This window comes from Corvus moneduloides, chromosome 1, assembly GCF_009650955.1.
Source record: "Corvus moneduloides isolate bCorMon1 chromosome 1, bCorMon1.pri, whole genome shotgun sequence".
Lineage (NCBI taxonomy): Eukaryota > Metazoa > Chordata > Aves > Passeriformes > Corvidae > Corvus > Corvus moneduloides.
Window position 1 is genome coordinate 110,325,472 of NC_045476.1, and position 23,276 is coordinate 110,348,747.

The 23,276-nt window shown below is 41.1% G+C and overlaps 1 protein-coding gene across 11 annotated transcripts in view; it reads left to right on the top strand.

Moving 5' to 3' along the window:
- The window catches only part of PPP4R1 (protein phosphatase 4 regulatory subunit 1), a 72,906-nt gene that overhangs the window by 41,091 nt on the left and 8,539 nt on the right, over nt 1-23,276 (top strand). For all 11 annotated transcript variants that reach the window (XM_032121921.1, XM_032121943.1, XM_032121935.1 and 8 more), the window contains 11 exons: nt 1,416-1,574; nt 2,781-2,911; nt 4,038-4,558; nt 11,638-11,813; nt 15,896-15,991; nt 17,317-17,502; nt 19,006-19,167; nt 19,769-19,869; nt 20,250-20,370; nt 20,471-20,605; nt 21,547-21,688. In XM_032121921.1, coding sequence (XP_031977812.1) covers nt 1,416-1,574; nt 2,781-2,911; nt 4,038-4,558; nt 11,638-11,813; nt 15,896-15,991; nt 17,317-17,502; nt 19,006-19,167; nt 19,769-19,869; nt 20,250-20,370; nt 20,471-20,605; nt 21,547-21,688 — 1,930 coding nt within the window. The remainder of the gene's footprint in view (nt 1-1,415; nt 1,575-2,780; nt 2,912-4,037; nt 4,559-11,637; nt 11,814-15,895; nt 15,992-17,316; nt 17,503-19,005; nt 19,168-19,768; nt 19,870-20,249; nt 20,371-20,470; nt 20,606-21,546; nt 21,689-23,276) is intronic.

Here is a 23,276-nt window from a genome sequence, read left to right on the forward strand (position 1 = left end):
GTCATTCGGTAATGAAGTTTAGTTGTGTGGATTTGCATCCCATATGCTTCCTGATTTGGGATGTAAATTGATTTCTCTCACACACCTGCCCTTTTAGTGATTAGCGTAATGAATTTGGATTAAAACTCTGTAGAGGGTGCAATTAGACTACTATGAAATAAAAAAGTGATGATTATTTCATTTGAAAGCAATAACATGTGGCAGGACAGCTGGGGCTCTCTTTCTGTAACAGAAAATGCCATTTTCTGCTCTTTTTGGATTACTATTAGGATAAAAGGAGGGGTGTGAAAAGCTGAATGATAAAACTTCATTTTCTAACCTAAAAGCTTTTTTTGATTAGAGGCAAAGTCCAGAGAACTTGGCTGCAGAGAGTAGGAGCAGCTGAACATCAATAACTGTGAACAAGGCTGTAGCAGCAGGCATTGGATTACTCGTATTTTGTCACGGTGCCTGTTGCAAGCCAAGGCAATGTCTGTGCCTCACCTGCACTCTGTCTGCCCTTACCATTACTGTTTCAAAACACCCAAGCACCTGAGTACCTTCAAAGTGCTTCAGTTTTATTAATGAAACCGCTGCTCTGTTCCAACATGTTCTCTCTTGAGCAAATGCAGTCTTTCTCTCATTCCCCTGTTCCTCTTTGCAGTTCATGTCCTGCGTTGTAGGATAGAGGGTGGCAGAAGTTGATAAATCTAACAATGAGGAGGGTAGGTAGAAAAGAAGTTTTTTCTTACTGAAGATGCTGTTCCTTTGCATTTCAGTAAGAATCTCACAAAGAATATGAAGTGATCTCTGATAGGTAAAATGTTTATCATAGAATCAAAAACTGTATGGTTTGGAAGGGATCTTAAAGATCACTTAGTTCCAACCTCCCCTGCCATGGCCAGGGATGCCCTTCACTAGATCAGGTTGCTCGAGGCCTTATCCACCTGGCCTTTGAACACTTCCAGGTTTGGGGCATCCACAATCTACCTGGGAAATGTGTTCCAGTGCCTCACCATCCTCACAGTTAAGAATTTCTTCCTGACAATGCACCAGTACTATTTTTCTTGTCCCTGCTTTAAAAGAATGATGTAGACGTGAGGTCTTGTCTTATGAGAGGTTTGTTGGTCTTGGGGATATTTTTGAAGTTGGGCTTTTTGGTGGATTTTTTGCAGGTGTAAATCAGGTTAAAGAGTTAGTACTTTCTTGCCGTTCTTCAGACGGGTTAATTTTCCTTGTCTGTAAGTAATTCATAGGCAACTGATTAGAAGGGTGGTGCTACTGAATGTGTGTTCTTTGTCTTGCAAGTGTTAAACTGTGCATCTGAGTATGAAGGTGGAGAACCAGGTGAAGAAAATGAATGTGAAAAGAGAACTTGTTTTGAAACAAGTGCTGCCTATTAAGACTTGCAAACTCACTCACTATGTTCCTAACAGCTGCCGAGGTTTTTCCAGCTCTGCTCTGATAATGTGTGGGGAGTTAGAAAAGCCTGTGCTGAGTGCTTCATGGCAGTTTCTTGTGCAACATCACAGGAAGTCCGGAGGACAAAATTGTCAACCCTTTTTATTAATTTGATTAGTGATCCTTCACGATGGGTAAGAATTGCTTTTTATTTTTTGAATAACTGTCTTATTTGAAGGATTTTACTGCAATACTCCATGTAAAACTTCTTATGGTTGTGAATAATTAAACCTGTTTCACGCACCTCAAGCAAAATTGTTCTTAGACTGGTTAGTTCATTGATGGGTGTAGAGAGTCCCTCACATTTTCACTGCAGCATGTAAGAAAAACTGGGACTAGCTTGTTTTAGCACCGAACTGCCTGTGACTTAACATTGCTGAGAATCATTAACAAAACTGGAAAATTAATTATAACATATCTGTACTTTTTCAGGTTCCCTACCACTGTGTCCTTTCTTGGGGGAGGGGGTAGTGGAGTTTGTTGTTGGTTTGGGGTTTGATTGGTTTTTGGTTTTGTGGGTGTTTTGGGTATTGTCCATGGGGAATTTCTTTATTATTTAAGTCTTCATTGTTTCCTGGGTGGTGGGTTTTTGTTTTCTGGGGGGGGGAAGGGGGTTTGTTGGATGGGATTTGGGGTTGTATTTTTCATTTGTTTTTTGGGGTTGTATTTTTTGGTTGTTTAGGATTTTTTTTATTATTTGTCGTCTTGAAGATCTACTCTTAAACCTTAAGTTTGTTATTGAGCAGACTGCTTCCAAGAGCCAAGGTTCATCTGTACAGAAGCATGAACTCGTGGATCTTGGAAAGTCATGGAAGTTGTAGCCCAGCAGAATTAATCAAATAACAAAAATTGAGATAGAGAATTGTTGAGGAGAACAAATAGTAGGAGGAAGGAGGAGCAAATGCACAGCATAGCCAGATAGGAAAGGGAAAGAAATACAATGCTTATCAGTCAAATTTCTGGAAGTGAAATGTCTGTTCACTGTACATGATTTCTTTCCTTTCAAGTTGTTAAAATTCTCAGCTGAGCTGTCAAATTTACCTGCTTCTATTGTTTGGACAGGTTCTTCCTCTTTTGGTTGTGGGGAATAGGCCTGTCAGTTTGGTTACCTGTGATGTAACTGGTTTCACCCTGCTTTTTCATTTCTTGTAACTTTTTTTTTTAAACTTGGCACTCTTATGTATACAGCTGGCTGATTCTTTCCAGACAAGAGCCTCTGCTCTTGATTTCCTTAGTGGGCTTATGACCCTTTCATTTCCTAGTAGCAGGCATTTTATGTTTTACAGGACAGCCAGATTTATATATAAAATTTTTTTTTCACCTTGGACCCTTTCCACTAGGTTCGCCAAGCAGCTTTTCAGTCTCTGGGGCCTTTCATATCAACTTTTGCTAATCCATCCAGCAGTGGCCAGTACTTTAGAGAAGAAGATGGTAAAAACCCAGAAGATTGTGGTTCTGCACAGGAAAACAGGTAAATTTGCTAAATCTACAAGTTATTTTTGCCTCCTTGTTCTTCTTCTGCGTGAACTGCAGGTTTGGAAAACTAACTTTCCTGGATAAATTGAATATTTGGTAAATGGAAAGATCTGGATCTTCTCATGTTCATAGACCAGAATTAGGATATATATTCTGTGGTGAGATGACTGACTTGATAGACAAGGGATAGACAGTGTATACCATGTACCTGGATTTCAGGGAGGCTTTTGACATGGTCTCCTGTAAGATCCTTGTGGAGAAGCTGCTGAAGTTTGGGCTGGATGAGGAGATGCTGAGGTGGACTGAGGGCTGCCTGTCTGGCTGGGCCCACGGGTGCTGGTCAGCGGCGTGTAGTTGAAGGTTAGTAACTGGTTGTGTACACGAAGCGTCAGTATTGGGACCAGTCCTGTTTAACATTCTCAATAGTGATCTGAATGGTGGAGCAGGTGGTAGCCTCAGCAGGTCTGCTGATAACACAAGACGGGGAGGAGTGGCTGATTCACCCACAGGGTCATGCTGCCATCCAGAGGGAGATGCGGACACATTGGAAAGAGTCCAGTGAAGGGCCACAAAATGACAGACTAGAGCATCTCTCCTGTGAGGAGAGTCTGAGAGAGCTGGGACTTCAGCCTGGAGGACAGGGCTGAGGAGGGTCTTAACAGTGTTCATAAATACCTGAGGGGAGAGTGTAAAGAGGCTGGGGCTGGCCTCTTTTCAGTAATGCCCACTGACAGGACAAGAGTTAATGGCCACAAGCTGAAACACAGGAGGTCCCCTCTGAACATCAAAACCCTTTTTTTTCCTCACTGTGAGGATGACTGGCAAAGGTTGTCTGTGAGGACTGTGGAGTATCCATCCTCTGAAATACTCAAAACCTGTCTGAACACAAGTACTGAGCAGCTGGTTTTGGGTGTCCCTGTTGGAACAAGGAGGTTGGCCCAGGTGGCTTCTAGAGGTCCCTTCCAACCTTGACCCTTCTGTGATTCTATGATTTCTGTTTTGTTATGGTGTAAGTAAATTTACTTTGATAAATAACAAGCTGATAGCATGTGTGTGAATTTTCAAGAGCGTAACAAGCTTATTTTGGTTTTTAAACGTCCATTTGCTTTGGCACTCAACAGTGAACAAGTCAGGACCACAGATGATGTCACAACAGATGAAGAGCCCAACAGGACAGAGAATCTGGCTTCATACAGTGATGATACTGATGTTTTTGCAACAAAACTTGAAAATGTCATGGAAGATCAAAATACAGTGTCAAATAACTCCAAGAGGGAAAGTGATTTCCAGACTGAGTCATCCTTCCATTGCACTTTGCCTTCAGAATCTTGTGGGGAAATGGCGGATGAGAATGAGCAGTGTTCTCATTGCTGTACAACAGATCTTCAGGAGGCTGGGCTGAATTCACAGGAAACCTCTCTTTCAGAGCAGGAATTATACAACTCTTTCCATTTCTGGAGGACTCCACTTCCTGAAATAGATATTGACTTTGAGCTTCAGCAGACTTCTGATATAAAACTCGATAGAGAAATTCAGGAACTCACTATGCCAGTGTCTCCAAGCATTCCTATGGCAACAAGGAAAGAATTAGAAGAAATGATAGAAAATTTGGAACCCCATATAGATGATCCAGATGTTAAAGGTATGGTAAAGATACTGAAGCATTTTTAGTGTTTGGAGATACACATATGTTGCTTCAGCAATTTGGGCTTTAACCTCTTAGTTGTTGTAAAAGTCAGAAGTACTGTTTTCTCCTGGTCCTCAAAGAGATTGAGGAAAATTGATGGTGAACAAAAAGGGAATTTGCATTTGTGTAAAGATGTTTAAAAGGAGTATGATTCCTTTTATAAACTGAATGCACATGCAGTTGGAAGTATAAAGTTCTGACTGCCTGTTTTGACATTATAATTAAATAGATAGTTCAAAGGCATAAGCTGTTGATAAGCAAGTTTATTTCTAATTAGCGCACATGCAAAATAAGGCAGATTAAGAGGGTTTTTTTTTAATTATCAGTGTGAATAATGGTTTTCTTTTTATGCATTATCCATTTGATTTTGGATTAAATAGTCTCCATTTTTTTCTGCAAGGGCTTTGTTATTGTAGTCACATGTTGACAGCTTTAATTTGACAAGTTTGTTGGATGAGGCTGATAATTGATCCAAGCTGAGTTCTTGAAGTGAACACACATTCTCCCATTTTAAAAGCTCTTGAAGACGGGAGAAGGGTTTCATAAGTGTGATGAAGTGGTGGAGCAGCAGTTCAGAGACACCTCCTGAGCTAAAAGGACATGGCTCTACACATACTTACTGGAAATAGGTTTTTTCTTTGTATTCATGTGCTGAATAAATTCTAAGGCCCATCAAGCTTGAGTGTCACAGTCAAAAAGTCTCGATGTACCACTAAGGAAGAAGCCATATTATTTTAGAGCTGTAGAATCTCTAGGGGGGAAAGTATGCCTCTATACTAGAAAAAGTAGGAGGAAAAGAAGAGGCAAGTTGGGGAAAAACATTTTAGAGTAAACTGATATGCTTTCAGCTTTTTTTATTGTTAGTAGGTTGATATGCTCATAATTTTACTTAAATCCATTTTGTACTTTCATTTAATCAATTGTGGAGTCAGCAGACAAAACTTTGCTGCTTTAGGAGTGCTTTGGGCACTAAGGAAAGAGGTAAGAAAGAAACATCACCCTTGCTCATGACTTCAGTCTTCACATAACCCGTCTCTGAAGCCAGCTGCAAAAGCTTGCACTGCTGTTCAGGTTTACTTTGTAAAACTGTTCTGTCTGTAGTTACAGAACATACCTTAACACACAGATTACAGTGATTTATGTAAGCATGTAGTTGTACATCCAGAGTTGTCCTGTGTTACGGGGTTGTTTATCATGTGTGTTCATGTCTTATTTCAGAGCAGGTTTTTGGAATTCTGTTTGTTTGTTTGTTTGTAGTTCTCTTGACTGGATGTCAGGAGGTTTTCTGTGCAGTTGTTGACCAATATTTGTACATTTCAGTAGAAGAAACTTTTACTAGGTTGTCAACACCATGGGTTCCCCCACTTAGAGGAAAGATTTGAATTATGGTTAGCAATGCCAGTTATTCTAATTAAAGGTGGCAGTGGGTGGTCTTGATTACTCAGTCACCTTTGTATTCTGTGCAGTACCTGTGACTTGGTTGAGGCTGTGTAGTGAAGCCCCATAAAGCACTCCTCCTAAATCTTCTACTCTTTTTCCTCTTGCCTGTGCTCTCATTATTCAGTCTAAATACTTGAGAAGCTGGAATTTAACAACATGCCTGTTTCAATTTAGTAACATTGCAAATTTAATTTTGCACAAAGTGCAAATAGTATTAATTTTGCGTGCTTGTCTCAAGCACTGTGGCACACGTAGAAGTGGTAGGCATCCAGACTTTAGTCTCTGAGTAGCTGACTTAGTGCCTGTGTTTTGAACCTTACACTTCCTAAATTGTGACAAAAGGTAGGCTTGCTCTGGGGGTGATCCAGAATGCCAGAGCCCTGACTGCCTCTTTGCTCATGGCAATCCCATCTAAAACTATTGTTGCAAACTGATGGTATAAATATTCAGTCAAAAGCTTATCTTAATTTGTTTTCATAGAAATTTTATGACACTACTTCATTTCACAGATAATTTTGTCTCCAGTATACATGGCTTGCAACTGTATGCCAAACAGCCCTGGTCCCAAGTGATCCATAGGGTCTTTCCCTCCCTGCACTTCCCCTTCTCTGCGAAGCTGGCCATTATGTTTTTGGCTCCTGTACTGTGAGTAGGCTCTGCTTTGACAGCAATGACTGAGCAAGCTAGGAGGTTTTTTTTCCTCTCTTTATTTCTTTTTAAATCCCTGTGATCTTTTTCTTGCACTTATTTTCTTCATTGGCTTGCTGGCACCTAAGTCCTGGACTCCTGCTTCCATGCTGTGCTCCTGTCTTTATTGCTGCATTCCCAGCCAAGGGATGGGAGTGGAAGATGCTGTGCTCTTTGTGGTGGGTAAGTGGAGGCCTGCCATGCTGGAGAGCTTCCATAGGTACACATCTTCTGGCTTCTGTAGCAAATTGGCCAAGCATCCTGAAGGCATGACAAGATGGAGTGATGAAGCGTGGTTTGGGAATGAGACTGTGGTGTGTGATGTTTTGCATGTGTCAATAAGATTAAGTTGTTCAGATGACCTTTACTCTGGCTGTACCTTGCCCTCTCCATGCTTGACTGCAAATTCAGCAGCCTTCCCTTGACATGGGTTTTTGGTTGTTTAGTTTTTTCTTTTTTTGAAAATATTTTGTTAACTTACGAGAAGAAGAAAATGAATTCCTGTTGTGTGGAACCATAATGGCACAGGGTTTTGGAAGTTTCTTAAGATCACACTGAATTTTTATTATTTGACTCTGCAGAATATCTAGTGATGGTAATAAGGTGCTGTTCTTCACTGTTCAGTCAGAGGAGATGGATGATTTCCATTTTGCTAGTTGGTTTCAGAGCCAGTCCCTGACAGCTAAGGCAGATGTGCAGATTTGGTGCTGAAGTTCAGCCAGAGATGATTCTTTCTAAGTCAGAAAAGTATGGTTTTGTTGGGGTTTTTTTGGTGTGGTGGTTGTTGTTGTTGTCGTTCCTTCCTCCCACTACACCCTCTGCTTTGTGCTTTATGTTCATCCGTAGCAGCTGCTATACCTTTGTACCCCTATCCCCTCCCTTCCACATGTATTTCCCCTCCTATTTCCTTTTTTATTTTCATTTCTCTTCCTTTCTGGGTTTGGCATTCCTCTACTTCACATGTCTCACTTCACCCTTCTGTTTTGTGTGAGTTGCTTCTCCCCTCACCTGCTTGCATCATTATAGCAGAAGTATTGAGAACAGAATAACTCAATTTTTATCTGAGGAGTCCCTCAGTGTACCATGCCAATGGGAAGAGTCAAAGGAAAGGCATCACCAGGTCGTGCAGCCCAGAGTACGACATGTTCAGTGCATATCCCCGTCTTCCAGATGTCTTGGATGCCAAGCACTATGGGGTTGCTGTTTACATGCACACTGGTCATGGTTATGTGGTTTTGGTTTGGTGTTTTGTGTTGGGTTTTTTCTTGGGGGGAGGGCAGGTGGTATTGGTTTGTTTGGGGGTTTCTGCAGTGTACCTCATTAGAGCAGTTTCTGTTTCAAGCCTTAGATCCTTGCTTCAAGGCATGGAGACTGATGAGGTCTCCAGCAAATACAATTCTTTAACAGTAATGAGTAACCATCGTAGAATATTTTTTCCCTAGTCTCATTCTCAAAATAGGATGAACTGCTTTACCTGGATCTCACTCTTTACCTTGGGGCTTTCCTTCCAGAACTAGCTTTTTGCCAGAGTGATAAATCTGAGTAATAGGTGGTTGAGCAGTCAGCAACCGAGATAAAGACAGCCGGTCTTCTCACAGGCGAACTGCTGGCTAGCTGTGCAAAGTTAAGCACTGGTATTGTAATCCCTGTTAAAAGGACCTTTCTAATCCACTGGCCAGACATTGGAAGGTCTCAGACTGGGGGATGGGAACCTGCACATTCCTCTGAAGCATGGCAGCTTTTTTAAAATTATCACAGGGTCTTTATTCAGGTCACGTTTTTCCAGTTCCCTGAGGCTGCTGCTGTCTTCACTTCCTTCAGAGTTTGGGTTTTTTTTCTCAGATGTTTTTATTGGTTTTTCTTTCCATGGACACTTTCTTCAACTGGCTTTATTTCCTTACGTTCTGCATACGGTTAACTCCTGTAAGGTCAGCTTTCCTTAATAGTATTTGGGGGAATAGAGGAAGCCTGACTTGCAGGTTACTGAGGCTAAGTGTGGCTTATGCCAGTTACAAGCTGCTTTGCCAGAAGGGGACCTAATAGGGATAAACCAGCCCAAATGTGGGGTCAATTGATCCCATTCCCTTATAAGAACTATGTTTGTAAGTTAGGTTACTGGCACAGCCTGCAATATAAGTCTAAAATAGTGTTAATGGAACAGTAGATGTGGAGTAAGTGGAGAAGAAACTCTGGTTTTATGTTTCAGTTACTTAATCTCTGTACCCATTAATGCAGCCCATACCTTTTGCCTCTAAGAAGTGAGGGTACAGAAGGCAGATCTTTTAGAAAAAAAGAAAGGAAAAAGAGGGGAAAAACCCAAGAGAAACATCAGTGTCTTTTAGTGAAACATCAGGAGAAACAGAAAACAACCATAAGGCTTATTGAAAGGACAGAAACTCCTGAGAACCAGGAAATTCAGTAAGACCAGATAAAATGTGGTTTAGAATTTATAGATTGTACCAGTTATTTTAGGATGCAGGTACAGTAGCCAAGAGTAAATAGTTTCTTGTTTAAAAATACATCTCAACCTGAAGCAAAAGTTGAAGAAAGAGTTAATTAGTGGTCTAAGATCCAGTGGACATTGACTTTATCTGAGGAACACAGTACCTGAGTTCTGTGCTATGTGCAAAACGGACCTTTAAGCTCCAGTTTTTCCTGATGGTAGTTGTGAAAGCTGGTTAGCCAGCAGATGCCCTTCTGGTTTCCTATCCATACCTTGCTTCCTAAGAGCTCTGAAGCATTTCTCTGTCAATCATGAAAGGGGAGCCTTTACTTGAATTTGAAATGATTTTCTGGAAACCATTGCCTGTCCCATGTCAGTAGGACATCTTTGTGAGAGATGAGGAGCAGCAGCAATGCTTGGCTCTTCTTTTAGCTAGGACCTTAGGATGTTTATGGACTTCAGGTCATTCACCTTTCAGTGAACGGCAGCACTGAAGTCATGAGTAAGCACTGAAAGAAGGCACTTGCCAATCAGTCAAATCCTTGGGAGTTTGGTTTCTCTTGTCCTTCACCCTCACTTCTTGAGGGTGTAGGATTGACAAGAAGCTGAGGAAATGCACATTTTTGTCATGTTTCTTCTAGGGCAGATAGAGGAAATGAGGATAGGTGTTGTCTCCATCATGTTAAGCCCCTAAACACAGATGGTCCAGGTGTGCAGGCTGACAGTGGGGCATGGGGTGGGGACTATGTCTTGGAAGATTCACACTTAACCACTGAAGATACTCTTGTTACTAGAAGTAATCTTTGGAGCTCTGTGTGGATTTTTCAGTAAATACATAAACAGTGTTGAAGCGGTATGTGTTTACTGAGTCAGGACAAACTTTACTGAGTTTTAAGTGAAGGTGAGAGGAGTGCACATTTTTCATGAAGCTGTCCTTCATGGAAGAGGTCTTCAAGAAAAAGGTCTCCTTAATGTGCAGCAGAATATAATTCTTTTTCATTTTCTCGTTTGATTTCTCTAAACGAAAATAAAGGCAGGCATTTCTTGCCCTAGCATAGCCACCTATTTTGCCTGGTTTTGGGGATGATTTATTTAATATTTAAGTTTTGGGGAAATTTATTAACCGTGATCTTTTTTATTCTCTTTAGTTATTGTATCAGAAATTTGACACAGAGAGTTAGCATTGCATGTTGTAAAGAATTGTCTTTATTCCTGCTCATCGGACTCTACTGACAAACCAGTGAACCCATAGTGTGTTTTCTGGTTTTTGCTAGATTTTGCTAAGGTTTTAATCTAAGATTTTGCTGAGTTAACAATTTTTGGTTCTTGTAATATTTCATATCTGTTTTTTCTATCTATAAAAGGGGTCCAACTTTGTTTAGTTCTTGTTAACAACCATATGCAGAAAGCTAGAGGGAGAAATTCAGAATTCCGTAGCTTAGTATGGCAGTATGGGATTAAAAACAAGCATATGGTTTGTTGTGTAATTTCACAGTGAACATTTAAGAAACCTTGGAAAAGACAAAATCTATGAGGAACAGATCTTCTGGATGGCTGGGTAAATTTAATGAGTGAGGAGATTATTCCTCCTTACCTTCTTGGAAAGAAGTGGAGGAGGAGAGTGGAAGGATAGATTAATCTGTACTGAATTCTGTGTCACTTGCAGCTGAGATTACCTCTGATGCCTGATCTCAGGTCAGGCTATATCCAGGGAACATTGCTCAACAAAACTTTTTCTAATTGGCAGTAAACAGAGGGATGCAAAGCAGAGCAGCCTCAGAACTGCTGGATGTTTTCCAAAAGAGTGGATAGCAGTATGAAGTGCTAATGCCTGCTTTAGATGAATAAGAGAACATCAAACATTACAACCTTCTTGTTTTGAGGATCCAAGAAGGCTGAAGTATTGGGTCTGGCATCTTTCTATACAGATCTTGCTTTAGAGTTGCTAATAAATATAAGAATTTAATGAACATATTTAGAGGGAGGAACAACATCTCAGAACTGAAATCCTTTGTGTGTTACTAAACCTGTTCTCAATCTTTATTTGAATTACTTTGTCCATCTTTCTCTTAGTTCCACCTCCCACAAATGGCCCAGTCTGTAAGTTAATATTCGTGGGCTGTTCTGCTCCAAAAAATCTATTTGCACCATTAATATTTACTAAAATTCTTAAAGAACCAATCCTGCCATAACCCGCAGTCTCCTTATTCCTCCTGGGTTTTGGGCTTTGTTTATTTTAGCTTTAAGGATGAATTTCACTGGACTGGGGTTTGGTTGAGTACCCTAGGAAAAGAGTGGGGTGTTAATCTAGCACTTTAATTGTCCCTCGTTTGGGATTTACCAACAGCTAATGATCTGTTTTGTACCTCTCCTGCAGTTCCTCCGCCATCTTTCGGTTAATTAGTCACTGTCTAAAAGTTTTGTTGCAGTTTAGTCTCTCATGTTTCTCTTTCATGTACTGCAGCACAAGTGGAGGTGTTGTCTGCTGCACTCAGAGCATCCAGTTTGGATCCTCAAGAAGAGACAATGGCCAATGTTGGCAAGGGAACAGATTCACAGACTGAACTAACCATCAATGACCAACAAAGTTTTAAACCTATATTGGGTGATATTGTGCCTTTAATTGGTGACACTGTTGAGGTAAGAAGCGAGTTTTGTACTTAATTTTTTTTCCATTAGGATTTCCGGGGCTCCAGTAGCTGAGCTGTAATTTGCATTGATGTGAGGATTGCAGCCAAATGCTTTCTACTTTTAGCTGGTGTGGCATTCCCTTTTGTTGGATGGTATTGAAGTGCTAGCTACTAAAATAAAATTATTTGTGTTGAGTGCCTTTGTTTTTGCCAGTTCTGTGCTTGTCCATGTAAATTCTTGAAACTGTTTCTGTTAAAATCTCCATTGTGACTGTTGAATTTGCAGATGTTTTAATGCTACCACAGTTTATTACCGTGAAATTGCCTTGCTTAAAACAGACCCCTGCTGACAATAAGTGAATCTTTTTCTCCAGTGCCCCTCCCTGAACCTGGAGAATGAAGTACATTGTTCCCTTTGCTCCCTGTTGAATTGATTTATAGTAGTTCACTAGTCTGCATCAGAGAAGTTCAGGACCTGCAATCGAGATGTTCTGTGGTCTGCTGGAAGTTATTCTAGCAATCAGTAACATCTTGAAGTTTTTTGCACTTACTTCTTTAGCTCCCCTCCCTCCCCACTCCCTGCCCAGCTGTAGTTGTGGCATTTGGTACTCTTTTCTGTTCTTTGCTGTGTGGCAGGCCAAACCCACTACATTCACTGCATAGAATGCCACAAGCTGTGGTGGTATTAAATGCTGTTGCTGTTGCAGAAAGCAATGGTTCAAAAACAGGCTCCATAAAACCAGAGAAGTGATTTGTTGAATCATACTGCTGAAATGGTGTTTTCCAGATGAAATTTTGACAAACGTCTTTGAAATGTCTAGCAGTTAATATCAGTTCAGTGCAAACATTTTCATCCTTCTTGAATTAGAGCAGTGTTTCTTGATGACATTTAATTAACTTTCTGTCTAAGCTGTTGGACTACCATCTAGACCAAAAACATACGAGGAGTTCAGGAATGTGACATTTACTTGGATACTGCTGATTATACACAGCCATAATTTAACTCTAGAAATGTGGTTTGTTTCAAAAACACCAGCCTGCCCCCAATTCCTTTATGTCAGGCTCAGTATGCTTTTTTAATCATAGGATCTGTTGTAGTCACATCTTTCTAATGCTAACCTAAAATGACAGTGTACATTTATCTTCTGTTCTTAAGAATTTTGGGGGTGGTGAGGGTGTTTGTTCAGACGGACCTGTCCTGCATTTTATGTTTCTGTGTACAGAGCATAGTGCTGAGAGAAAGTTTAAGAACCAGTCATATTGCTGGTATATGTTGATTTTGCATGTTTTGGTTTTATGCTTTGAAAGGATGCTCCTAATCTGTCAGTTCTGTGTTTGTTACTGGCACTGAATCAAGGCCTTATTTTACAAGTGAGCAGATATTATAGAGGTGACCTAGAATGCTGGGAATCAAGCTGTGATCTGTTGAGCAAGCAGAGTGTTGCCCTTAGCAGTGAAGAGACCTCTGATTTTCTCAGGTGATTGTTCAGGTTTTTTAGTTAAGTGGGGGTTTTGTTGTTGAGATGATTTTTTTCTTTTTGTCTTTGCTTGGGTTTTTTAAGTCTCAGCATAGCAGTGTGGCAGTAGGGTACTGGACACTTGAGAGAAATCAAGCTCCAGCATTTTATGTTTGAATGTAGCCTGCACAGTTCTGGACATGTACCACTAAAAACCACAGTTGGCTTGTCCTTTGGCAGCTGTATTGGCTCATGAAAGAGTTAATGCTGCATATTAAAGAGAGATTCTCTATTCAAATGAAAATAAGTGGTGTAATAGAGTGAACCAGTAAGATTTTGGGACCTGATGAAGCTTGTTTGTTGAGGGTAGCTGTTTGTTTTCTCAAGAGGGACTGTTTTTATTTTCTTTAGGTTTCAGGTTTGATAAGAGGATGGGCATGGGAGTCTTTTTATTTGGAGGTAGAGGGAGAAAGGAAACTGGGCTAAAACCTTCCCACTCCTGTCTGGCACAAGTACCTCCCTCTAAGAATAGGATGGATGCCAGGAGGAGATGGACCCCTGACACTGGCCCCTTCTTTGTTTGGGCCAGCTGCCCTGTCAGGAAACACCAGCACTGCTTGTCCTGGTGTGCAGCCCTTGACACAGAGCAGAGATCTTTGGAGCACAGCCCCAGAGCTCTTGTTACACAGCTGAGGGAAGCTTCACCTTCAAGATCTGTAAGGCCATGACAAAGATTTTGCATTTGGTACACAAGCTTTTAGGCTAAACCCTGCTGAATTTTCATGTCCTGGCTCTCTGCAATGCTCAGTTTGGTGTGTACATGGAAGAACTACAGATGGAACTACATCTTCAGGGATAGAGATACTGCATAACCTAAATACTGATTGATGGCTGTCATTATTCTGTACTGAAGCTCTTCCTCTCTGGAATGCATATTTGACTTTAAAAGTGGCTGGGTAAAAATGTTCCCATCTGTGACGCCCTCCATTATATTCCATTGTTTGACTTGGTTCAATCCGTAAAGTATGATTTTTTTAGGCTTTGGCTTTTGGAAAAGGGGTCGCAGGTAATCCTTTCCTTTTTGTTGTAACAATGCATGACTAACCTCTGGTCCTATGCAGACTGGCAACTCAAGGAAAGCACCATGGCTAGGGTGTACTGGCTGCCTCATAATTCCTTGATTTGCCGGAGGTCAAAGCTGGTGACTCTGGCAATGCTGAAAATAATCTCTCTTTCAGGGAGGAAAAAACCAAACAAAAGGCTAAAAAAGAGTGAAGGATGAATTGACTGTCAAACTAAAAATCCTGCAGAGAGTTTTCAGAGCCTCCGAAGGTTTTATAGTTGGAGCTGTATGCTGCTGGACACACTTAGTTAGGGACTTGCTTGCCAAATCTGTTCTCTCTTTGGCTCTTTAATACCTTCTTGCTGCTGCTTCTAAGCCTGACAGGTGACATGGACTGCTGTGCCAGAGATATGCAGTTGCCTCACAGTTCTGCCTGTTCTTTATCACCTGTAATTATACCTGAGCAGCTAAAATTACAGCCAGGTGCTTATATGAAAGCAGCTCATGGAGGAGGAAAAAGCAACTGTCTGAAGTCAGACCAAGCAAGCCAGATTGTATCCTGGAGGCTTTTTTTGGAAGAAGTTTGTAGTTTGCTGGAAAATTCTCGTTGTCAAAACAATCTGAACAGCTGGTGGAAGTAGGCATGTTCTCCTTGCTTGTGTTGACCCTGGGAGCTCACCCTGCAGCATATGTGAATATATAGATACCTTGGCTCAAATCTAGCAAAAATGCCTTTGTCCTGTTCCACCACACTGCAGCCTGATCTACTTTTTATATATTCAGAGCATACTGCTTGAAATTCATGGTTTGTTATGCAAAATCCATTGTATTTGGGGAGCTCCACTTGTAACGAAAGTCTCGGTGCTGCATCCCCCCAGCAGCACAGTTTATTGCAGCCCATCTCACCTCTGCCACTGTTCTCAAACAGTCTCAGCCCTTATCCTCAAGGCCCAGATGTGTAGCCAGGGTGCTAGAATGATTGCTAAAAATTATTTTAATAGGACTACTGAGAGGAGTGATGACTGTTTTCAGCAGCTGTGGCCAAGTAGGACTCAGTTTTATAAGGTGAAGCTTATGCATAGAGAAGATTATAGAATAATCACCTCTAGGAAGGGTGCAGCAGCATGAGTCTCATCAGGTTCTACTCTTCAGTGTGAGGGTGGCTTTGTTTTGACCTTTTTCTAGCACAAATCCAAAGCAGCAAATCCAGCAAAATCAGCTACAGGTGTTTTCTCATTTTCCATTGAGGGGAGAAGTAATGTGACCCACATGTTACTTATATTTTCCTTAATGCAATCTCAAAGGTACTCTTCTCCTGTGATTTTCATTCCATAAGAACCAAAATGGAGCGCAGAGTAAGAGGAGCTTCTGTTTCAAATTGAAAGCAGATTTATCTTGCATACCTTTTGATTTTGGGCTGCAGCAAAATTGTATTTGATATTAGAACATGGTATTCCTTTGATCTAAGAAATAGACTCCGAGGTGAGGACAGCACTTCTTGATGCTGGCATTTCTTCTGTGTTTAATCTTAGAGTGTGTTTTGTGTGACCTTTTATTTTCTTTTTTTCACAGAGTATGGATTCTAGACTTCACTATATTCATAATGATTCAGATTTGAGTACCAACAGTAGTTTCAGCCCTGAAGAAGAAAGAAAATCCAAAGTACAGGTAAATGACAGTGACTTCTGGTTTTCTTATATGTATCAGATAAGTGAAATTTCTTTTATGTGTGTGGGGATTTCCTTTATCCCCTTTTTCATTCAGTCATTTCTGACATGATATAATTTCTATTAAATACCTCTTAATTAAGTAGGTTTAAAATATTCCTTGTTTCCAGAGATAATGGGTTCATTTAGCAGTTGCTTCTGTTACATTTATGCATGAGAGATGACAATATTTTTTTGACATGAGATAACAGTTGTTAGAGATCTTCAGGCTCTGTTTCATTTGGTTTAGTTTTCTATGGGGAAAGCATGCCGTAATGGGAATTAGGTTATTGAGGAAACAGGATTTTTTTTTTTTATTGCATGTTTAGAGAGGAACCACCCCCACTTCTTGATAGCTTTTTGCAGAACAGTTGCGAAAGTGTTTCATTAAACTGGAACTGCCTCTGGTATTTTTTCTAAAAGGAATCAAACGTTTCAGAATAGTTCTGTAATTCCATAGTTCAGTATTACATTGGCACCATGCATCAGTGTGATTCCTTGAGTGGGAACCTCAATCCCTCTCTTGTTCTTGTCAGTGGAGCTGTTCGGCAGCTGTGTTAGGAAAATGCTCTTGTGTGCCCCTTAATAGAGTCAGTCCCTGACACAGCTGAAACAAAGGCAGTAGTGAAGTCAACACAAAGAGGTTTTCACAAAATTTTGGTTCAGATGCTTTAGTTTCTCAGTGAACAGAAGGATTGGCCTTCACCGGAGAGCTCTTTGTCTCTGGAGAAGCCTTTTCCTCCCTGTTGGCTATTCAGGGAGTTTGGAAGCAATATTGAACACACTGTACTCTGCTCCCTCCCCTTCCCTGCCTCCCCAAGGCATTTTAATTTAGTTCTCTTCTCTCCACCTTCCCAAGATTTTGAGAGAATTAGGAAAGGTTTTTTTGAGAAAGTTTCATCATTTGCTGTTCTGCCTATCTTTATGGATGACATAAAATGGCCAGTTTGCACAAGGCATGACCTGAACGTTTGCAGAAAGGTAGAATGCAGTCTTGCCATTTCCTGGGCTCCCTAAGAAGACTGGTCCGCTTGCTCCTCTATTATGTTGGTCTGTATATTTTCAAATAGCCCACAGTCATGTTTTTGTTTCTTTGGAATCTTTTGGTGGAACTTACGAGATACAAAATCCTTGCGCTCTTACTAAGACACTGTAATTAAATAGTGTTCTATAGTTGCAGGGGAAAAAAGTGGGGTATTTTCCCTTACAGAGTGCCCTGGAATTATAGTGAGCCTTATGAGGAGTAATTGAAAATGGTGTGGATGCTCTGCCCTTCTCTTGCTGCAGGATGTTGTACCTCAAGCCTTGCTGGATCAGTATTTATCCATGACTGATCCGTCCCGCGCACAAACAGTGGACACTGAGATTGCCAAGCACTGCGCCTACAGCCTGCCCGGCGTGGCACTGACCTTGGGCAGGCAGAACTGGCACTGTTTGAAAGACACCTACGAGACTCTGGCATCTGACATGCAGGTGAGCCCAAGCAGTGAGCAGTCTGAAATTCTGTGATGTGACAAATACTAATGGCAACCTCTGTGGTGATTTCTCTTGTTTACTGGATGTTGGGCTGCTCTGCTTTTTACACAGAGCTTTCCATTGCTGGTGTTACTCCATAAGGACTTAAAGTGCAATTGTTGTCTCAGAGGAAGTGGGGGGGGGGGGGGGGGGGGGGTATGGTGCTCAGGTAGTAAGGAAATGGGCTGGTTAGAGTGGGAGATGGGTCTCCAGTAGGAAAATGAGGAGAAGTCTCTGATTTCCTCTGCTTGCTTGAGATCTTATGGCAGTGTCTGGGAGTCTTGTAGGTCTGAGAATCTGGGCTGTGCTGCTGTGTGAGCAGACATGCCCCTGCAGGCATGTCTGGAGCTCAGTGAGTCAGCCTCACACCAGGCCTTGGTGCCACATCGAGTTAGTCACACAGGAATAACATCGCTATCACCACGCAGCAGCACTGCTGCTTTAAAAACAAATACTGGAAATAGCAGCATTTTCCTTGTTGTCAGGTGGTAAGGAGGTGGCTTTCTGCGTTTTGCTGTCGGTTTACAGTTGTTTCCCAGTCCTCCTTTGTTTCCTTTTTTGGAGATGCTCTTTTTATTTTTTTAAAAATCTTCAGACTGCTTCACCTCTCTTGAACTTGCTGCTTGCTCTGTCAGAGCAGCAGTTCTCAGTGATACGTAGTGAGTAATTTTAGACATGGCTGTTGCTCATGTTTTCCAGACTCCCTTGCAGCCATTAAAAACAGCCAGCTAATAAATGCAAAACATAAGTAAAAACAAATTACCTTGTGTTCAGAAGTGTCCAAAATTTATCACTAGTCTAATCTGAATTAAGATTGGATCACCAACCAGGGCAAAAGAACAGTGCCCATGCTAACTGGAAAGTGCTGGCTAAAGAATAGATACTATTTTATTTTTAAAAGACTTACTTGAAATAATTACTTGAATTAAACAATGTGCCCTCAGTTTAGGGTGTCTGAGAGCTCCACTGGTCCTTGGGCTGCTGGGCATTAAGTGTGGAAGAAACCTCACCTATTACAGAAGCTAAAATATCCCAGCTGAAATACTGTGGGATATATAGCTTACTCATTGAATTTTAAAAACAGAATGAGAGAATAGTAGCATGAACCTAATTAATGCTAAAGAATTTAAAGCAGAAAGTACTGTGTGCACGAGCAGTGATGTCAGGAATACTATTTTCCTTCCTGACACCTGGAAAACTAAAATATTTTGATGACTTGTATTTGAATAGTTCCTTGATATTCAGGTGGAAGAAATGATACCTTGTCGTTTGTCTTCTCTTCCAGTTTCCTTTTCTTTTTTTTTTCATTTTAAATTTCCAGTGTAATTTTCAGTTGTTACACGAGACACTGTTACAGATGTTTGTAAGTAGTGGAATTTGCTGGGAGTCCAGCTTGGATACCGACCCTCAAGTTCAACTGGAGCACTTCAGATCAGTAACTTTGATTTATTTATGTTGCAGTGGAAGGTTCGGCGGACACTGGCATTTTCTATACATGAACTTGCTGTCATCCTTGGAGACCAGCTTACAGCTGGAGATTTAGTTCCTGTCTTCAATGGCTTTTTGAAGGACCTAGATGAAGTGAGGATAGGTGTGCTTAAGCACTTGCACGACTTCCTGAAGGTGTGTCTGTGTTCAGCTCTGATCAAGTGTAGTTACAGATTTTGCTTCATTTCTTTGTATGCACCTGCTTTTTACATAACACCCATGGAACTCTGTGGGAATCTCTGCAGATGCCTGTTGAATACTAGAATATATGTTGCAGGAGATCTGTGTTGCTAATACTTCTTTTTCTCTGAAGAGCTTTGTTCATGTTTATTCAGCATCGAGATGGCAGTGAATGATTTTTTTTTTTTTTTTTTTGATGGCTCTAATCTGCCTACATAACTTAATTGTCAAATTTCTGTAGAAGTTTCTTTGTAGCTGCTGTTTCTAGCTGCTGTTTCTGGAACTGAAAGACACAAATCCTAAAACTGCCTTTACTGTTTACGCCTCCTTTCCTAGAGTAAAAGGAGAGATTCAGTCACATTTTCCTTTCGGTAGTGCCTCGTGGTTTTACAGCTTTAAGCATTACAGGGTTTAGCCCAGGAAAGCAACACTGTTGCTAAAGATTTAAGTATTTTTAAATAAAAGAAAGTGTTTCGTTAGTTGTATTTAAAGCTCTTATTCTGTCTGGTAATTGTAGCCTGTAGTTCTTTGTGTAAGTTTGTATTTACTGTTACAGCTTCTTCATGTTGACAAAAGACGAGAGTATCTTTATCAGCTTCAGGAATTCCTGGTGACTGATAACAGCAGGAACTGGCGTTTCCGTGCTGAGCTGGCTGAGTATGTGGTTTTCTGAATTATTATTTTTATTGTTATGGATATTTAAAAATGTGAAAATCATGTAATAGATGTTTTATAGTGATATTCTTAATTTAATTTTTGATTAATAGATGACCCTTATCCTCTTCCACATGTTGTCCTTGCTTAAAAGTTCCTAGGAGCTGTATTGTCATTATTGTGAATAAGTGGCATCTTAATATTTGCAAGTGACCCATAGTCAAGCTGATGGCACTGAAAAATAGAAGATTTTGCTTCCCAGTAACTTCATTATGGCCATAGTTCATATTTGAAAAGTGTTGATATATGAATGATGATACTCAGTTAAGCTGCCTTTTTTCTTATTGTGATGTACTCTCTTTGGTTCTTCTTCCATCTTGCAGGCAGCTGATCTTGCTTCTAGACCTGTACAGTGCCAGGGACATCTACGACTACCTGCGCCCTATTGCTTTCAGCCTCTGTGCAGACAAAGTGTCCTCTGTCCGCTGGATTTCCTACAAGCTGGTAAAGCAATCTAAAGAAATGGCGGGTGTCAGACTTGGGCATGTTTGTGGGCAGGAGTAATATTTGTATTTACTGGTTTTTTTCTTCTCGTTTCCTCAAGGTTAGTGAAATGGTAAAAAAGCTGTACATGGCTTCCACACCAACCTTTGTGGTAGACCTCATGAATGAACTTGTTGAAAAGTTCTGTAGATGCCACAAGTGGTCTGGTCGGCAGACTTTTGTCTTTATTTGCCAGGTGAAATGTCTTTTCATTTATATTCTTTTGTTTTGTTGTTCTTCTTTTTCTTTGTGGCGTGGTGGTGATCACAATTAAGGGGACTGGAACTCTTCAGCTGTCTGACACTATGTTGGTGAATATTTGAGAGCTTTGTTTCCAAGGGAATAGTTTCATGGCTGCTTTTTTCTCTGTTTCTCCATAGATGAGCTTGACTGCATCTTTAGCTCAGCATATTAGCACCAGGTCATCAAATCTGATACTGAATGTAGAGCACAAGGGCAGCAAAATAATCTCTGAGTTGTGGAGCTGCTTTGTTGCTCAGCATGAAGTGAGATTTATGTAATAAATCTTTAGAAATCAATCAGTAGGTGCTGCCTGTACCTCTTTAGCCAGCTTGTGCAGCTTGGTCAACAAAACAAACAGGAGCTGAAACTAGCTGGGATCCCAAGGGAGTGGTCACATTTGGAGGCTGTAGTAGAGATGCAGACTGGGAGCCACCATGGCTGCTGCCCAGGTGGGCAGCTCTTTGAAATGTTGGGAGAAATGTGAGCTTTGAGCTTATTTAGAGAAACATCTTTGGGTATAAGAGGTGTTCATTGACATGAACCATTTTTGTCTTAATATAGTATCTAGTTTAAACAAAGACTAAATTAATTGTGAGAAGGATTGTAAAGGTCTACTTTTCTCTCCTGTTTTCAAGTGGTACACTGATTTAAAAAGGAAAAAAGATTTCATACAAAATAAGTGGGTTTCTAACTGAGCCTGAATTTCCTCAATTCTAGTTTGCTTCATTGTGTCTGGGTTTGTGCTAGAAAGTTCTGTACTGTATTTTAAAACTTTGTGGATAGTACCTGCTGTCTAGCTATGAAGGTAGTAGGATCTGTTAGCTCTGATTATATGTTGGGATTCCATCTTCCCTGTGCTGAAATCTAATGAAATTGCCTTTGTGTTCTTGCCAGACTATCATTGAAGATGACTGCCTGCCCATGGACCAGTTTGCTGAGCATCTGTTGCCACACTTACTCCACTTGGCATCTGACAAGGTTCCAAATGTTCGAGTCCTGCTCGCAAAAACATTGAAGCAAACCCTTTTAGAGAAAGGTTAGTGGCAGAAGGAGTTGCAATGGCCTTGACTGCAGGGGGGTTTCTTGTCCCTCAGTTTTCCTAAATTCAGCTGGGAAAGAAGAAACAGGATCAGAGGTGGGCTGCTGCTTTTACAGTCTCCTCAGTGTGAGATATTGCCATGGCTGACATAAAGCCATGACCCCTCTTGTGGTATCCGACTTGCTCCTGTGTGATGCTCAGGATATGAGTTGTTGCTCATATGCCAGCCTGTTCTTTTGGTGTCATTTTCCATGAGTGAGCTACTTTGTAGAGGTGTCATGGGAAAGCACAAGTGAGCAACTAGCAACTGTGAAGTTGTTCAACAGTGCCCTTTATTTAGTTTAAAAAAAAAGTTGTTGATGTTCTGTGTAATAAGAGTAAGAAAGGAAAAAAAATACACAAATACAAACCACCATTTGTTTTCTCACTGGGGGAGAAGAGGTGGCTGTTGTTAGGGGTTTATATTTTATGGTAGCAGTGGGAAGAAAGTTTCTGTGGATTCTCTTTAGGGAAATAAGACATGGAACTCTCGAATTGCACACTGTGCTTAGGAAAGCATCCCCGGTGCATTGCAGGTGCTAGAGGTGTCAGCAGTGCTCAGAGTCCAAAGGAAAACAGCATTAGAAGTATTAGGCTATTTTGTAAAACAGCAGAGTGTCCACACTTGGAATACTTCATCCATTTCTGGTCACTTCCACTCTCAACACCATACACTGGCTTGAGGACTGCTGTAGAAAAGTGCAGAATGTCCCAAATGCTGGACAACACCAAGGATGCCAACACAGTGAGCACTGGGCACTGCCTTGTGCATGCTGACTCTGAGGAAGCATATGGAGACAGTTGAGATGGATCAGCTGATGGGCAGTGATTTATCCTCTGTTAACTGTGCCAAGGGTGTCACTGTTCTTCCTGCTCTCAAGTGGCATTGGTGTTTTTGTGTCCCCCACGCGAATGTCCCCCCCAAACTCCATTCTGCATTGCCTATGTAAGCTTATGGCACAGGTAGTCCCTGCTTCAGAGGAGTTCTGTGTATGATTCGGGAGGGTGGATAGACTGGGAAAGGCTGATGTAAAAAATCAGTTCAGGAGTTTTTAAAGCCTCAGATCTCAACTAACCTTCCTGTGAGCCATTTGTAGTTACACTGCTTTTATGCACCTTGTGTTCCATAGTTCATTAAAACTGTCTGAATATTGGAACTTCTTCCACTCTTATTTCGTGTTATCTTAGCTCTATCATTTGATAACTATTTGGCAAGGCTGGCCAAAAATGGAATGAAATAGAGTGGCATGGCCATGTGTTGGGGTTTTAGTTTAGTCTGTTTTTTTTTCCTGTTAAAGGAATTTTCTCCCATATGCATGTTGCTAGGGGACAAATAGCTGTACTTAAGAAAGACAAAAGGGGAGTGGGGCGGGCCTGGCTACTCCTTTGTCTACACCTGGGTGTGGGGTCAGTTCGCTCTGAGCGTCCGGAGAGAGAAGCTGCAGAGAAAGGAGCTGCTGCTTCTTTCTTTTTGGCCGTTCTTTCTTTCTGCTGGAAGCAACGCCGGGACCCCAAAAGCCGCTTTCCCTGCCCTGCTGGAGACCGG